This window comes from Chiloscyllium plagiosum, unplaced genomic scaffold (genome assembly GCF_037043375.1).
Source record: "Chiloscyllium plagiosum isolate Xiang-an unplaced genomic scaffold, Cpla_swu_hap1 HiC_scaffold_7, whole genome shotgun sequence".
In the NCBI taxonomy this organism is placed as follows: Eukaryota; Metazoa; Chordata; class Chondrichthyes; order Orectolobiformes; family Hemiscylliidae; genus Chiloscyllium; species Chiloscyllium plagiosum.
This window is the reverse complement of record NW_028270145.1, coordinates 69,642,209-69,660,655: the sequence shown is the minus strand read 5'-3', so window position 1 is coordinate 69,660,655 and position 18,447 is coordinate 69,642,209. Positions and strand designations below refer to the sequence as shown.

Below are 18,447 nucleotides of genomic sequence, written 5' to 3'. Positions count from 1 at the left end.
CCAGAGGAGGTTCACAAGAATGATCCTGGGAATGAAGACCAATGGTCATTTGAGGAAAGGTTGAGGACTCTGGATTTGTACCCGATGAAGCTCAGAAGGATGGGGAGTGAGATCTGATACATACAGAATGAGAGTCCTGGATAGAGTGGACATGGAGAAGATGTTTCCACCGGTAGGGCAGACTAAGACTCGAGTTAGACACGAGAGGAAGAGGACTTTCCTCAGCCAGCGGGTAGTGAATCTGTGAAACTTATTGTTGCAAAGTGATGCAGAGGCCAAGTCATCGATTGTCTTTTGGACAGACATAGGTAGGTTCTTGACTAGTAAGAGGATCAAGAATTATGTGGAGAAGACAGAAAATGGGGTTAAGAAACATATCAGCCATGATATGCAACAGAGAGGATTCAATGCGCCAAATGGCATAATTCTACCCCTGTATGTTTTGGCCCAAAGCAGAGTCCACTGACATAGTCACCAACCAGCCCAGAGTTTCGAATGCCACTGTTTAAGAAGGGTGGTAAGGACAAGCCAGGGAACTATAGACCAGTGAGCCGGACGTCGGTGGTGGGCAAGTTGTTGGAGGGAATCCTGAGGGACAGGACGTACATGTATTTGAAAGGGCAAGGACTGATTAGGGATAGTCAAAATGGCTTTGTGCATGGAAAATTATGTCTCACAAACTTGATTGGGTTTTTTGAAGAAATAACAAAGAGGATTGATGAAGGCAGAACGGTGGACATGATCTATATGGACTTCAGTAAGGCATTCGACAAGATTCCCCATAGTAGACTGATTAGCAATGTTAGATCTCATGGAACACAGGGAGAAACAGCCATTTGGAAATGGAACTGAATCAAAGGTAGAAGACAGAAGGTGGTGGTGAAGGGTTGTTTTTCAGACTGGAGGCCTGTGACCAGTGGAGTACCATAAGGATCGGTGCTGGGTCCACGACTATTCATCATTATATAAATGATTGGATGCGAGCTTAAGAGGTAAAAACAATGACTGCATTGCTGGAAACCAGATTCTGGATTAGTGGTGCTGGAAGAGCACAGCAGTTCAGGCAGCATCCGACGAGCAGCAAAATCGATGTTTCGGGCAAAATCCCTTCATCAGGAATAAAGGCAGAGAGCCTGAAGCATGGAGAGATAAGCTAGAGGAGGGTGGGGGTGGGGAGAAAGTAGCATTGAGTACAATAGGTGAGTGGGGGAGGGGATGAAGGTGATAGGTCAGGGAGGAGAGGGTGGAGTGGATAGGTGGAAAAGGAGATAGGCAGGTAGGATAAGTCTGGACAAGTCATGGGGACAGTGCTGAGCTGGAAGTTTGGAACTAGGGTGAGGTGGGGGAAAGGGAAATGAGGAAAGTGTTGAAGTCCACATTGATGCCCTGGGGTTGAAGTGTTCCAAGGTGGAAGATGAGGCGTTCTTCCTCCAGGCGTCCAGTGGTGAGGGAGCGGCGGTAAAGGAGGCCCAGGACCTCCATGTCCACGGCAGAGTGGGAGGGGGAGTTGAAATGTTGGGCCACGGGGCGGTGTGGTTGATTGGTGCGGGTGTCCCGGAGACGTTCCCTAAAGCGCTCTGCTAGGAGGCGCCCAGTCTCCCCAATGTAGAGGAGACCGCATCGGAAGCAACGGATACAATAAATGATATTAGTGGATGTGCAAGTAAAACTTTGATGGATGTGGAAGGCTCCTTTAGGGCCTTGGATAGAAGTGAGGGAAGAGGTGTGGGCGCAGGTTTTACAGTTCCTGCGGTGGCAGGGCAAGGTGCCAGGATGGGAGGGTGGGTTGTAATGGGGGCGTGGACCTGACCAGGTAGTCACGGAGGGAACGGACTTTGCGGAAGGCGAAAAGGGGTGAAGAGAGAAATATATCCCTGGTGGTGGGGTCTTTTTGGAGGTGGCGGAAATGTCGGCGGATGATTTGGTTTATGTGAAGGTTGGTAGGGTGGAAGGTGAGCACCAGGGGTGTTCTGTCCTTGTTACGGTTGGAGGGGTGGGGTCTGAGGGCGGAGGTGCGGGATGTGGATGAGGTGCGGAGCCTGTAACTGGAGTGGGTGTGGTGGTGGGTAGAATGGGGGTAGAGTCATGAGCAGGGGTGGTGTTCCCCTCAGGGTTCTGGGGGGTGGGGATCGTGACAGTGGGATCAGTGGGGGGCATGTCAGCAGAATGCAGGTGAGTGGCGTTTGTGGGGGCAGAAGTGGTGGAAAACACGGCAGTGAGGGGCAGAAGTCACTGAGTGTGTGACATCAGCGAGGGGCAGAAGTGATGTCACGTGTGGTGCATGAGGAATTGTGAAGGGCAGAAGTGGCTGTGGGAGTGTCCATGATGGGGGCGGAAGTGACATCAACAATCAGCGTGGGGGTGGCAGCTGCACCAGCCACATGGCTAATGGCGTCTGAGCAGTTCCAGAGGCCAGCAGAATCTACTGGAATGTTTGAGGAGTGCTGGTTATGGAGGTGGGTAGATAAAAGTTTGTTGTACTTACAGTTTTTGATGTTTGAGATGGAGTTGAAATACTGTTTGTTGAGAGTATGAATTCTCCTGAGGATGTAGTACAGAGTGGGTCCTTTGCAATTCTGAGAGAGTGTGGCCCTCAGCTGAGGCAGGGCTGACTGTAGAGAGATTAGGTGCTGGCGCATTGCTGTGAGCGTGGAGCAGAGGATCTTGAAGGAGAACCGTTGCTATTGCATGCAATTCTGGTTTCCTTCCTATCGGAAAGATGTTGTGAAACTTGAAAGGATTCAGAAAAGATTTACAAGGATGTTGCCAGGGTTGGAGAATTTGAGCTATAGGGAGATGTTGAATAGGCTGGGGCTGTTTTCCCTTGAGCATCGGAGGCTGAGGGGTGATGTCATAGAGGTTTATAAAATCATGAGCATGGATAGGATAAATAGACAAAGTGTTTTCCCTGGGGTGGAGGAGTCTAAAACTAGAGGGCATAGGTTTGGGGTGAGAGGGGATAGATATAAAAGAGACGTAAGGGGCAACGTTTTCATGCAGAGGGTGTATGTGTATGGAATGAGCTGCCAGAGGAAGTGGTGGAGGGTGGTACAATTACAACATTTAAAAGGCATCTGGATGGGTATATGAATAGGAAGGGTTTGGAGGGATATGGGCCAGGTGCTGGCAGATGGGACTAGATTGGGTTGGAATATCTGGTTGGCATGGACGAGTTGGATCAAAGGATCTGTTTCCATGCTGTACATCTCTATGACTCTATGACTCCAAGTGGTACTACTCAGCTTCCCGGCACCCTGAACAGCAGTCTTTTCTGCAATATTCTCTTCTTTCATCTCCCTAGCTAGGTCCATTTAGCATCTCACTCCTTTCAAGGTTCACTCGCCTCTGGAGGGTCAAGTTCTGGAGACAGCAGTAAACACCTCAATGCACAAGATACTGTGGAGTACTCTAATCTGGTTCAGACACTGGTACTGCATCTGAATAGAGCTGATAACCTGCTTGTTGGTGCTCTTTGTGAGAAAATGGCTTTGCTTATAGCTACTCTATGGCTCTTAATGCATTTCACCTTCCACTTCAATAAACGAAGTAAAGATCAATTTATTATCATTATTGTTTCTTTGACAGTAATTGATAAATCTAGCAAATGCCAAATCAAACTTGCAACCTTCCTGGACTTTGTGATGTTCATTTGTGCACTGAGCCATTAGAACTTTGGTTTTTAATCATAATTGCAGGACAACTTACCAGAGGTACAACCCTTTGCAATAATTAAAGCCAGGCTCAGAAGTTGGTCTTGTCGTGTGTTTTTCAGCCATGTCAAGGCATCTGGGAACTTCTTCCAGTTTTCCAGCTCTTCTCAACAAATCGATCAAACGTGCTAATGTCATAAAATTATCTAAAAAAAAAGTGCAAGCCACTATCACCTGATGAAGGAGGGTCGCCCCGAAAGCTAGTGTGCTTCCAATTAAACCTATTGGACTATAACCTGGTGTCGTGTGATTTTTAACTTTGTACATCCCAGTCCAACACCAGCATCTCCAAATTAAAGATTTTTGATCATTATCAGTTAAAACATGTTGGTCATTCGTGATTTAAACATTTATGAGCAAATACTAACCAAACACAACAGACCCAAAGAAATATTTAAAAAGCAAGATGCTGATTGTTTTACCAGAAATTCCAAACAATGGCCAAGTTGTTAGCAAGACAATATTATTCTGTGAAATATGGAGAACCCCATTGCTGACGAACCAACCCACTTGATGAGGGAAAATAGTTCATAAAATTCAGGATGCAGGTATTAGCACAATAGTTAGGTGACGAATGGACAACCTTTGCCATAGACAGGGTTATTTTGATTTTACATGAAGTAAAAAACCCCATAAAATGGCACAGCAAAACTGTTGTTTATTTTTGTGATAACATAGTGACTAGTGTGAAAAAAAAGGTTGTACCAAGGATTACTCAATCATAAGTTGTATTGCCAAGTGTAGGATAAAGTAGCTTATTTATCAAACCAAGTGACATCTTTCCTTCTGTTAACTTGGTCAACCTTGCCAGAGATAGAATGAGTACATTGTGTAAGACACATGGGTCTGGGCAATAAATAGCAGAAAGCCTTCTACTTATACTCCCAGATTCTAGGAGAAAGTGGGGACTGTAGATGCTGGAGAGTCAGAGTCGCAGAAAGGGTGGCATTGAAAAAGCATACCTGAAATGTCGACTCTCCTCCTTGGATGCTGCCTGACTTGCTGTGCTTTTCCAGTGCCACTCTTTTCGACTCTGACTCCCAGGTCCTTCCAATAATCCATTATATATTCACAAGAAGATTATGACAAAAATATTTAAGGGAACTGCTGGCTCCAATGTACCAGATTAAGACTCACTGGCAGACCCAAATTTACAAGTCATCTAGAACGTATACTGTTCAGTTATGAAATGGAACATAGATTTGTATTCACTCTTGGGATCTTTTCTTGTGAACCTCCTCTGGACCTGCTCCAGGGCCAATACATCCTTCCTGAGGTATGAGGCCCAACATTGCTCACAATACTCTAAATGTGGTCTGACCAGACATTATAAAGCCTCAGAAGTACATCCCTGTCTTTATATTCTAGTTCTCTCGAGATGAATAACAACATTGCATTCCTCAAATCAGATTTCAATTAGCCCCACCTTCTTGATAAAATTCTGGCCAGGAAAGTATGATATTTTTCATAATTCTGCTGGCAGAATTAGACACACAAAGACAACTTTAGGTCACTGGTTCTAATATTCTTCAATATTATTGCAAGACAGCCTGCTTACAAAATATTACAACTATAAAGCAATAAACAGCTACATTTACCTGGTTTGCGTTCCAAAAGTTGTTGGAAGTGAAACACAGCTTGGTCATAATCCTGCTTTCTGAACATCAGATCTGCCATCATCTATAACATAACATCAGAATTATTTTAATTTAAATAAACATTACACAGAATGTGCCAGACAAATAGTGGATAAGATTTGCTTAAAAACATTACAAAAGCTTTTTTCCAGCAATCTAACAAAGCTTAGATTTATTTCAGAAGAACAGTGAAGCTACAAATGACTGCAGGATTTTATCTGCTCTTTGAATGGAGGGATCCTCCATATTCTACCAGAGAGAAACCCAGAATATTAGAAGGAGAATTCCAAGGATGCTGCTGTTGCTTTAATATAACATCAAGAGATTGCCTTGTTGGTGGTTCTCTGTGTTTTCATAATATTATGATCCTAACTAATGATAATTCTGGATAAGTAAGATCCCAGGTTTGACACATCTTTGGTACCATACATTCTTCACAACTTGCAAGATTACTATTCTGTATGCATGATTAGACAGAACACAATAAGACCAAACTCATGCCCAAACTTGATGAGGGCCCAGAAACTATAAGCCATGTAAGAAATTACATTGGATATAACTGGAGACACACAAAAGCTGGTGTTGAAGAACATACAGCTGAAGAACAGCTCCAAACTCAGTACTATTATAATCTTGTACCTTCTCTACCTTGCTCTCTTAAATGAAGGCATACACAACTACAAAAATATCACACATGGTTCAGTAATGCAATAACTGCAAGACTGGATTAACAATAGAACGTAGAACATACAACAGGACAGCACAGTACAGGCCCTTCGGCTCTCAATGTTGTGCCGAACTTGAACCTACCTCTGACATCTCCCCTAAACCTTTCTCGAATAACCTTAAAATTGTGCCCCATCGGCATAGCCATTTCTTCCCTGGAAAAAGATCATTGGCTATTCACTCTATCTATGCCTCTCAACATCTTGTACACTTCTATCAAGTCACCACTCATCCTTCTTCACTCTAATGAGAAAAGCCCTAACTTCCTCAACCTTTCTTTATAACACTTGCCCTCCAGTCCAGGCAACATCCTGGTAAATCTCCTCTGTATTCTCTCTGAAGCTTTCACAACTTTATGATAATGAGGTGACCAAAACCGAATATAATATTCCAAGTGTGTTCTAATCAGGGTTCTATAGAGCTGCAGCATAACCTCGGGGCTCTTAAACTTAATCACCCTGCTAAGGAAAGCCAACACACCATACCCCTTGTTAACAACTCTATCAACTTGGGTGGCAATTTTGAGGCATCTGTGGACATGGATGCTAAGATTCCTCTGTTCCTCCACACCAGCAAGAATCCTGCCTTTAACCTTGTATTTTGCATTCAAATTCGACCTTCCAAAATGAATCATTTTGTTCCAGGTTGAACTTATCGGCCCGTTCTTCATCCTGTCAACATCCCATTAACCTACAACAGCTCTCGACACTATCCACAACTCCACCAACCTTCGTGTCATTGGCAAATGTACTAACCAACCCTTTCACTTCCTCATCCAAGTCATTTATAAAAATCACAAAGAGCAGAGGTCCCAGAGCTGATCCCTGCAGAACACCACTGGTCACCAAGCGCAAGGCTGAATAATTTACATTTACCACCCTCTGTCGTCTATAAGCCAACCAATTCTGTATACAGACAGCCAGATTTTCCTGTATCCCATGCTCTTACTTTCCGAATGAGCTGACAATGGGGAAACCTTATAAAACACCATGCTAAAATCCACATACATCACATCCACTGCCCTACCTTCATCATTGTGTTTTGTCACATCCTCAAAGAATTCAATAAGGTTTGTGAGGCATGACCTGCCCCTCACAAAGTCATGTTAACCATCTAATCAAGCTATGGTTTTCCAAGTAAACATAAATCCCGTCTCTCAAAATCCTGTCCAATAATTTGGCCACCACAGATGTAAGACTGACTGGTTTGTTGTTCCCAGGGTTACCCCATTCCCTTTCGTGAACAAGGGAATAACATTTGCCACCCTCCAATCATCTGGCGCTACTCCAGTGGACTGTGAGGACGCAAACATCATCGCCAAAGGAACAGCAATGTCTTCCCTCGCTTCTTATAGTAACCTTGGGTATATTCCATCCGGCCCAGGGACTTATCTATCCTTATGTTTTTCAAGATTTTCAGCACACCCTCCTTCTTAACATCAACATGTTCAAGCATATCAGTCTGTATCACACTGTCCTCACAAACGTCAAGGTCCCTCTTACTAGTGAATACTGAAGTAAAGTATTCATTAAGGACCTCCCTTACCTCCTCCAAATCCAGACAGAAGTTGCCTCCACTATCCCTGATCAACACTACCCTCACTCTGGTCATCCTTGTGTTCCTCACATACATGTAGAATGCCTTAAGGTTTTCCTTCATCCCACCAACTAAAGCTTTCTCATGCCCCATTCTAGCTTTCCTCAGTTTTCTTCAGTTCCTTCCTGGCTACCTTGTAACCCTCTACAGACCTGTCTGATCCCTGCCTCCTCAACCTTAAGTAAGCTTCCTTCTTACTTCTGACAAAATGTTCCACATTCCTTGTCATCCAAGGTTCTTTCAACTTGCCATCCCTTCCTTGCCTCAGTGGGATGAGCTTGTCCAGCACTATTAGCATGTGCTCCTTAAACAACCTCCACATTTCTGTTGTTCAGTTCTCTGAGAACATCTGTTCCCAATTTAGACACACTATTTCCTGCCTAATAGCATTGTAATTTCCTCCCCCCCCCAATTAAATACTTTCTCATACTGTCTACTCCTATCCCTCTTCATGAGTATAGTAAAAGTCAGGAAGTTATGATCACTATCACCAAAATGCTCTCCCACCGAGAGATCTGACACCTGGCAGGGTTCGCTGCCAAGCACCAAATCCAATATGGCCTTCCCTATCGTCGGCCTATCTACATATTGAGACAGGAACCCTTCCTGGACACACCTGACAAAAACTTCCCCATCCAAACTATTTGAACTAAGGAGGTTCTAATCAATATTAGGGAGTTAAAGTCATCCATGACAACAACCCTGTTACTTCTACGCCTTTCAAAAATCTGCCTCTCAATCTGCTCCTCTATGTCTTTGCTGCTACTGGCGGGATCTGTAGAAAACTTCCAATAAAGTGAATGCTCCTTTCCTGTTTCTGATTTCCAGCCATATTGACTCTCTTTCTGCAGCTGTGATATTATCCCTGATTAGCAATGCCACTCCCCCACTCTTTTACCTCGCCCCCCCCCACTTCCTTTTGAAACATCTAAACCCTGGAATATCCAACAACCATTCTGCCTATATCCAAGTCTCTGTAATAGCCACAACATCATATTTCCAAGTACTAGTCTATACTCTAACTTCGTCACCCTTATTACTGATAGTTCTTGTGTCAAAATAGGCACACTTCAACCCATCACACTGACGGCACCTTTGCAGTCAGTCTTGAGATTTCAATTTCACACAGCAAATTGAGAAAGTGAATTCAATAGCCTGGTAGCTAGTACTCATTAAAAACCCACCCAAATGACCTGTTAACATCCTTCTGGTAAGTAACTAGCCCTGCTCAAGACTGGCTGATATATAATTCTAATTCACACTATATGTTTCTTATTTATTACCCATTTAAGTGGTTTTCCATTCAGTTTTACAATTAGACTGAAAATAAGAAGATGTTGTTGACATAGCTTAAGAGTCACTTTTTCTGTGCTGGATGGACAGCTGAGCTTAAAAAGGTATACTATCATCCAAGGGCTAATTTTCTCATCTCCCTCAGCTTTGGAGTAAGTCTGACAAATGGTGCAATGAAAACACTTTGGCACCTGCACAGGAAGCAAACTTCAATATCTTCTGATGAATGATTTTTTATTTGTATATAGTTACTTTCATAATGAAATTATGTATCAAAATGTCTTGTAGGCAATGAAATACTTTTGGACTGTGGTCACTGTTGTAAGAAATGTCGCAGCCACTGTGCACAGAAGCAACTCTCACAAAAAGCAATGAAAATGAATGACAGAATCAATTACTCTGACATTGGTCAAAAGATATGTATTGGCCTAGTGGCCAGAAAAAAAGGCCTGTTCTTCTTTAAATAACACATGATCTTCAATGTTCATCTTCGTTTAATACCTTGTCTGAAAAATACACTTCCAATGAAGCATCATTCCCTTGCTTTACTGTGAAGTATTAATCTGGATAATGTATTCAAGTAACTAGACTGGGGCTTAAATCCATACCTTCTGACTGAAAGTTGATAATGCTGCTAAACCGTGGCTGACACATTGCTATTCGAGGAAGCAATAGCTTTGGATCTAGTGGTCCAAATGGACAGACAAATATCCAGTATTTTATAGAATTGGGCAATCCTAATGTAGAGCTTTTGCTAGTTAATGAGAAACAGAATAACGATATTGGTTCTGCAGGCTACAATAGCATTTGCTTCTTTGATCAATTTCATGCCAACAATTAAATCAAAGTTACATGCTAGAAGAGGGAAGTGGAGCAATCGAGAGCTGCAGGCATCTTGATAGTCAGTGCTAATCCTTTAATGGAAGCTTGAAATAAATGGCACAGTCCTGTAACTGCTTTTCTCCTAAATCACAATCTATAAAGATTGTACTCTACAATCACTATCAGCCACATTCACACAGAAAGTAGGTGCAACATCTCAGACATTGCTTTAAAAGTATCTTCAAAATGGATTCAGGCATCAGGCATATTGCTAAAAAGGAAAGGGCTAATGATGGTTAAAATGAATGTTTACATAAACAAATTATTTCCTTTACTGGAATATTTAGACCACAGGACAAGAAAAAAAACAACTGTGGATACTGGAAATTAGAAACAAAATCAGAAATTTCTGGAAAACTTTCTGAGATCTAGTAGCATCTATAGAGAGAAAACAGAATCAACTTTTTGTGTCCATTAACCAGTCTCCAGAACTGTTGAGATTTTTCAGCAATTTCTTATTATTTAGAGCACAGGTCTGGAGACAGCATATTCAAGGTGACATAAGAATGTTCTGCCTATCTGAATCTGGGTGGTAACAAAAAATGAGGAGCTAAAGAATCAATGGAAAAGCTAGTATATCCAAGTGATAGTGCAACATTGCTTTGGAGTTTATTAAGGTTGCCAACAGGGTTATTTGAAATGAACTCCTCTAACCTAGGTGTTGCTAAAATTGTTCAAGAATTGAAAGTATTCCTTTACAAAATAAGGATTTATTGAACAATTTGGGTAGTGCTTTGAAGCTAAAATCTTCCATTTGCAGTTTTCTGTTTATCATTCTTGCTTAATTATAGTTCTTTACTAACTTTTGTGCATATGCATAGCCAGGAAGTGGGGTGACAAAAGAAAGAGGTAAAGATAGATAATGAAGTTAAGATTATGAGGGTGTAACCAATTAACAAATGATTGATAGCACATGACTTCATTACCTGGCTTATTTGAAAATTAGTTAGAAAGGGTTAATTTATTAATTCAGTAGCATGTCATTTGTGATGGGAAGTTGGCACTAGCCCTGCTAACGTAATGTGAATTCCATGAAGAAAAACCACTTGCTGAAATAAGTTTAGTCATTTAACCCCTGTGCATACTGTAGATGATTTCTTGATAATTAAGTTAAAGGGTTTAAGGTTTTGTCTCATGTCTATTTTGAATATTTTCACAAAGATCTAGTCCCATCTTCTGTGGCATACACATTATTCCTCTTCCAATAATAGATAATTGATGGGACACAAAAGGGTAACAAAAAACTAAATGAACACTTGAGTCTTCAACATATAGTTGAGTGACAAAGGTCCAAAACTTTAAAAGTTATCAGCGATAGCAGTAATATCTCAGTTATTTCAAATATTATGCTCTATCTCTACTAACCATAGTAGCTGCATCATTATCTTGATCACTTTTCAGAAGAACTGCACATTGATGTTGACAGGCATCAATATCATCTTGAGCAAGGTACAGCTGTGCAAGTTCTAGCATCACCTGACACAGAAAGCAATAAAATTACAACGTAACATAACAATACAAGATATCTGGTGGACCATTATACATTATTTCACAACAATGGAAGACTTTGACTCATTTCGATTTCTGAGGAAACGGTGTTAGCACTGTTTTAAAGCAAATTGTTTTTGAATACATGTGAATATTCCAAGGCTATTAATGAAATTCAAGATAATGTCACCACTACAAAATAGATTTGACAGGCTGGTAAATATCAGTGACATATTTGAGGTGTATATCTACAAATATTACAATACGTACAATAAAAATAATTTTCTATTAAGATTTTTGCATTTTGCCATGACTGTTGTAAATTCACATGTCGTTTGGAAATTCAGTTGCATAAGAAAGACAGACTTTCGGAAAAAAATATTTACAGTTGCTATTCACCTTTTGACAATTTAAAAAAAAAATCAGACAGAAAGGTTCAACTTCAGACGATGAGGCCTGATTTTTAGATTTATCTGTGAGCTTAAAGACACCATCATCTCAAATGACCAACTTCTTCACTTGCAAGATTTCCAATATATTCCTTGAAATTCTAGTTTGAAATTTCACTGCAGATGCAAGAGTTGAGTAGGAAAACATTTCCCATATAATCCTCCTAACAGACAGTCTCTCAGCCAGAGCCAAAAACAGGAAGCAGTTATTTATAACTAAGCATTTGTCTTTCATTTTAAAAAAAATTCTAGAGCCTTTCAAGACTTTCAGCTGAATTTATGGGATACCGTGATTCCTGTACACTCATCAACATTCCTGATACCTAACCTGTGACAATTTACTGCTGGGAGCAGCATTAATTACTTTTAAGCAAAACTTTAGTCTCTACTTTGTGATAAAATACGGCTTTAGTGAGCTGCCTTGCAATGACCGAGAAAGAAATTTGCTTCCAGGTCGATCATTTTTCCACTTTGTACTGTTGCATAGAGTAATCAAACATGGAATGCTTTCACAGACAGCTTCATTTTAGTGGTTTCAGGCAGGATAATTAACAGCTCTTACTTAAACTTTCTAAATATCTCAATGTAGTATTCAATATAATTCTCACATTCCAAGAGATCTATGCAAACATACACATTCTTGCATTGTGAAATGAAGCCATAGTTTGGAATTTTTTGAAGTCACCACATATAATAAATTAGCAACCGCAAACTAACCTTATGGTCATTCTCAAAATAGACAAGTGCCTCTTTGTAGAACTTAATTGCCTTTTCATAGTCTCGCTGGTCTGTCGCATGCTTTGCTATTTCAGCACAGATCTCTGCTGCAAGTTGTTTTTGGTGAGGGACTGCATCAGCCTGTTCTAGTTGAACTCGTTTTAACACCTGAGCCTGGACCTCCCTTGCCTATCCAGGAAATGGTAAGAATAAAAAAAGACTAACAATTAGCAGAATATTAAAATGACATGAAATAAGTTAGTAATATACATCAGACGCATATAATACACACAGAAGTGTTCACATTTTAATTGCTAAGCATATGCATTATGTAAGACAAATGGGTTATTACAAAATAACACTGTTTTTCCACTCGAGGGTGTACTTGAACATTAAGGAATAATTTAAATTTAAAGCAGATTTTTTGTTGTCACATTTTTCCAAAGTCTTTCTACCAAGCATACTGTCAAACAAATGTAATAAAAAGAAATAATAAGTAATAATATGAGGAACACTACAGATAATATATTTGGATTTCCAAATACATTCAATGAGAGACTGCACATAAGACATGGATATAGGACTGGCCAATTAACTGAAGACAAAGAGTTGGGAGAAAGGAAGCATTTTTAGACAGCAACATGTAAGTAATGAAGTGACAATAGATAAGTGCTGGAGCCACATTTATTTATAATACATATTAATAACTTGGATGACAGAAGTTAATGTCCTACCACCAAATGTGCAGATGACACAAAAATAGGTGGGAAAACACATACTGAGGATGACATAGACTCGAGGACTGAATGGTCTACTTCTGCTCCTGCATATTATGGTCTAATTCTTAATATTAAGAATTGTTTGGGAAATACTTTTTAGATGCAGGAACATTTACATAACAAAATAAAGGTTCATGTACACTAATTAATATAACAAATAACAGAATCAAAATAAACAAAAAAGAGGCACAGCTAAAAATAATTCCAAAACCAAGAATGAGAGTAGCCAAGAATGCCAGCCAAAAATAAATGACTAGAAGAAATACTTATTTAGATCCCATGTTGGGTAACTATTTTCAGCGGATTAGTTTACAAATTTTAAGAATAAGGGGACTTTACTAAGGTGGACTGAAAATTGAACTAATTGAAAATTTGTAGAAATACTTATAAACGTTATTTCAATTTGTGTAAAACAGAACGATGATAGAGATAAATAGTAAAATTAATAAAAATGAAAGCATAATAATTCAATAAATGTCAAAATAAAGTATCATTGAAATTAGTTAAGCTAAGAGAAGACAAGCACTGGAATCTTCAAGGGCCTGGAAGGAAATTGGAAAAATAATAGTGGAGGCCCCAGAAATTATATTTCAGGATTCTATGTACAATGGATGTGTGCCAGAGAACCATAGCATGGCCAATGTAATAAGCATTTTCACAAAGAGAATCAAGGGGAATCCAGGCCTGTCAAATTAACAGTTGTGGAATGGAAAAATAAAATCAACATCCTTGCCTATGAATTCATAAAAATCTAGAACTGAAAATAATTAGAAGAGAGTACATATTCTAGAAAGAAAAACTGTATTTAATAATTATGAATGAGACTTTTGTGAAGGTGACAAGTATGATGAATGGGGGGGAAATACAGTAAACGTAGTATATGTTCAAAGTCTCAGACAAAGCACAGACAGGAGACTGCTGGCAAAGACTGAAGGGTAAAAAATTTGGGTAAGCAAAACAAAACAGAAGTGTAATGCCTAATGCTCACTGATTTATTTTGAAACAGAAACACTGGACAGAGTTCAACAATAGCTTCCACTTTTAAAATCTACAATGAAGACAGCAAAGAAAAAAAATAGGGTACAAAAGATAGCAGAAGACAATTATATAAAGATGCTTTTGAACTCAAGAAGATAGAGCACTGAATATAGAAAACCGCTTTTCTACCAGAAAATGACAAATCGATTATTTGATTAAAGCCCAAGGTTACAAGCTGCTATGGTATGAATACATGCTATCAAGCACCACATAATCAGACTTGGCTGAAAGAGGCATCAAACAAATGAAGATTCCTGAATAACCAGAGAATAAATAAATATCAGCCAACTAAAACAGCACAAGTAAATAAAAATTGCATGAATAAATCCTAGATTTGGGTGCAAAGCTTGATTGCATGAATCCCCTTTTGTCACTCTTACCCTGATTATGTTATACACAAGTAACATCTGTCAAATGCTTATTAAACATCAGACATTAAGCAGTGTTGTGATATTTAAAATCATTATGTATTTTACTAAAAATTTCAAAAAACAAACTACTCCTTCTGGAGGAAGGGCTAGTGGCTGAAGACACAGTTTAATATAATTTACAAATGAAAAGTGGGTGGGTAAAGACAAAGATTTTCCACATTAATTTATGGTGATTTGGATTGCACTGCCTGAAAGATTGGGGAAAGTAGATTTAATAGTAAACTTTCAAAAGTGAATTCAATGCATATTTGTAAAGTACATGGAATGAACACGCGTATGAGACAAATGTCGCGATTGTAGAGTCACAGAGATGTACAGCATGGAAACAGAACTTTAGGTCCAATGCCAACCAGATATCCTAGACCAATCTAGTCCTACCTGCCAGCACTTGATCCATTTCCCTCCAAACCATTCCTATTCATACACCCATCCAGATGTCTTTTAAAAGTTGCAATTGTACCAGCCTCCACCACTTCCTCTGGCAGTTCACTCCATACACGTACCACCCACTGCATGAAAAAGTTTCCCCTTAGGGGTCTTTTATATCTTTCCCTCTCACCCTAAACCTATGCCCTCCAGTTCTGGAATCCCCCATCTCAGGGAAAAGACTTTGTCTATTTATCCTATCCCCATGCCCCTCATGATTTTATAAACATCTATATGGGGTGATCCCTCAGCCTCCGACGCTCCAGGGAAAACAGCCCCAGCCTATTCAACCGCTCCCTATAGCTCAAATCCTCCAACCCTGGCAACATCATTGTAAATCCTTTCTGAATCTTTTCAAGTTTCACAACATCTTTCCGATAGGAAGGAGACCAAAACTGCATGCAATATTCCAACAGTGGCCTAACCAATGACCTTCAAAGCAAAAAACAAAATGGGCACAATGGATCAATGGACCTTCAATTGCTCTGTACAATTCAATGATATCTACAGCAACTACAATGTAAAAAAGTTTTATATTTTGCATACAAATAATTTATTTTTATTGTGAGGAGATTATGCACTCTAGTGGTATATTCTAAATTAAGCATAGCAAAATTTTAATGCACAGACTGAATTTACAGGTTCTTTTTTACAAAGAAAATGTGAAACTTTTGAAAGCTTAATTTACCATCCAATACTCAAACAAATAAAAACAAGAAGGAAAGAATATTCACCCTCTGCAATGCAAGGATGGCATCATCTTTCTTCTCCTTCTTACTATATATCTTCGCCAGAAGCATTAAATATCGTGCATCTTCCATCAAAGCCTGAAGATCACTTACTGTAAAACATTGAAAGTCTAAAATATGTAAAAACATTTCCATTCTTTTTAAATTGCATGAACAGAGATAATTTGTGTTAAATTTTATTCAATGTTGTTTATCCCATATTCCTTCATGAATTTTCCTTTAAACACCTACTTAGCCTGTTTGCAAAGGAACTACCTTCCTTGACAGTTTTGATTTTTGTTCCAATACAGCAACATATCATCAAAAGAATGTCATGAACACAAGTTACTCATTACATATTAGTTATTACTGTCTAACAGAAGAACTGCTTGTGAATCCAGCACTTTATCTAAGTTATGGGATGGCTTTTCAACTAGCCAATTTGGTATAAAATCAGTGTTGTGAAACAGCTTCTTGTTACAGAATCTGCATTATTTTCATCTTTACTGAAAGATGGAGCAGTTCCTGTAGCAAGTATTTTTAATTGCAGATTGGCTACATCATTGTTTACTACTTATACAGTTAAATATATTCAAATCATTTCTTTTTATTACTAAATTCTAATTCCCACATAAAAACTTCATACCATAATCGTGTTCTAATGACTGCAGCAGGATCTTTTCTGCCTTCTCATACTGTCGAAGCTTAAGCAAGAGTTCAGCCAAGTCATAACGAAGGAAATTCTGTTGGCCAGTATTCAATGCTGCTTCATAATAATTAATTGCCTTTGAAGAAAAATTGAGAATGAAGGAAAGATTTACATTTATATACTGTTTTTCATGCCTACCAGACATCTAAAAATTCATTTATAGCCAAATAAGTACTTAAAGCCTAGTCACTATTGTAATGCAAAAAATGTCACAACTAATTTGTGTCCAGCAAGCTCCTGAAAACAGCAGTTGTGATAATGACCGGATGATCTGTTCTTGTGATCTTTATTCAGGAACAAAAGTAGCTAGGACATCAGTAATAATTCCAGTTCTTGGAAAAGGGCCATAGAATCAATTAAATCACTGAAGAAAACAGATTAATCAGATGGACAGTCACATCTGAAGAATGACACCTCTTACAATAGTAGACAGGCAGGAGGCTGCAAGAACTACAGCAAGCCAGGCAGCATCAAGAGGTGGAGAAGGTGACATCCTGGGTGTAACCCTTCTTCAGGGCTGGGTGTGGGTGTGGGAGAAGCTGCAGATAAAGGGGTGGCGGAGGCAGGGTGAAGTGTGGATAGGTGAAGACAGGTAGAGGGCATGATCTAGTTGGTTAGTAGGAGGAATGAATCCAGTTGGTGGCAGGGAGCAGTGGAAGGGAGGGATGGAAGGGAGCAGTGGAAGGGAGTTGGAGGATGGGGAGGGAGGTTATTTGAATTTGAAGAACTCAATGTTGAGCCCCCTGGGCTACAGGCTGCCCAGGCGGAAGACACAGTGTTGTTCCTCCAATTTACAAGATGGTTCATTGCGGCAATGGAGGAGGCCAAGGATGATTATGTCGGAAAGGGAGTGGTTGGGGGAATTGAAATGGGTGGTGACTAGGAGGTCTGGTTGGCCCCTGCAGGCCTAACTGAGATGCTCGGCGAACCGTTCTCTAAGTTTATGTTCGGTCCCCCTGATGTAGAGTAGAACAATGGGAGCACCTAATGCAGTAAACTAGATTGGAAGAGAGGCAGGTGAACCTCTGTCTCACCTGAAAGGACCATTTGAGGCCCAGGATGGAGAGGAGGAGTACCGGCAGGTTTTACATCTTTTCCAGTTGCAGGGGAAGGTCCTGGGGGGTTCGGGGGGGGTGGGGTCGGTGGGGAGAATAGCACAAACCAAGGACTGTCAAAGGGAACGGTCCTTACAGAAGGTGGAGAGGGGTGGGGATGGGAAGATGTTCTTGGTAGTGGGGTCTAGTTGGAGTTGGTGGAAGTTTTGTTGGATGTGGAGATTGATGGGGTGGTAGGCAAGGACCAAGGGGACTCTATCTTTATTGTGCTGGTGGTGGTGGTGGGGGTGGGGTGGGTTAAAGCAGTGGAACGGGGAATGGAGGTGGTGCAGCGGAGTGCTGTCTGGATTATGGGGGGAGGAAACACATGTTGTTAAAAGTAGGTGAGCATGTCTCCTCGTCTGAGCAGATGCAGTGGAGATGGAGGAATTGGGAGAATGGGATGGAGTTCTTGCAGTATCCTTGATGGGAGGAGGTGAGTCCAGGTAGATATGGAAGTCTGTAGGTTTGTAATAAACATCTGTCTGGAGACTGTCGCCAGAGATGGAAACAGTGTGGTCAAGAAAGGGGAGGGAGGTGTCTGAGATGGACCAAGTGAATTTGAGGGCAGGGTGAAAGTTGTGGGCAAAGTCAATGAACTGCTCCACTTCAGCTGAGTGCAGGATACTGCATCAATGCAATCATTGATGTAGAAGCAGAAGAGTTGGTGCACATTGCCTGTGTAGGTACTGAAGAGGGACTGTTCGATATAGCCAACAAAAAGGCAGGCATAGCTGGGGCTTA

At 40.4% G+C, this 18,447-nt stretch overlaps 1 protein-coding gene across 2 annotated transcripts in view; it reads right to left on the bottom strand.

The window, feature by feature from the left end:
- ttc21b (tetratricopeptide repeat domain 21B) overlaps positions 1-18,447 on the bottom strand; it is a 110,852-nt gene that overhangs the window by 35,783 nt on the left and 56,622 nt on the right. For both annotated transcript variants that reach the window (XM_043693904.2, XM_087989109.1), the window contains 6 exons: positions 16,547-16,685; positions 15,907-16,013; positions 12,499-12,687; positions 11,210-11,320; positions 5,309-5,390; positions 3,706-3,856 (listed from right to left, as the gene is read on the bottom strand). In XM_043693904.2, the coding sequence (XP_043549839.1) occupies positions 3,706-3,856; positions 5,309-5,390; positions 11,210-11,320; positions 12,499-12,687; positions 15,907-16,013; positions 16,547-16,685 (779 nt within the window). The remainder of the gene's footprint in view (positions 1-3,705; positions 3,857-5,308; positions 5,391-11,209; positions 11,321-12,498; positions 12,688-15,906; positions 16,014-16,546; positions 16,686-18,447) is intronic.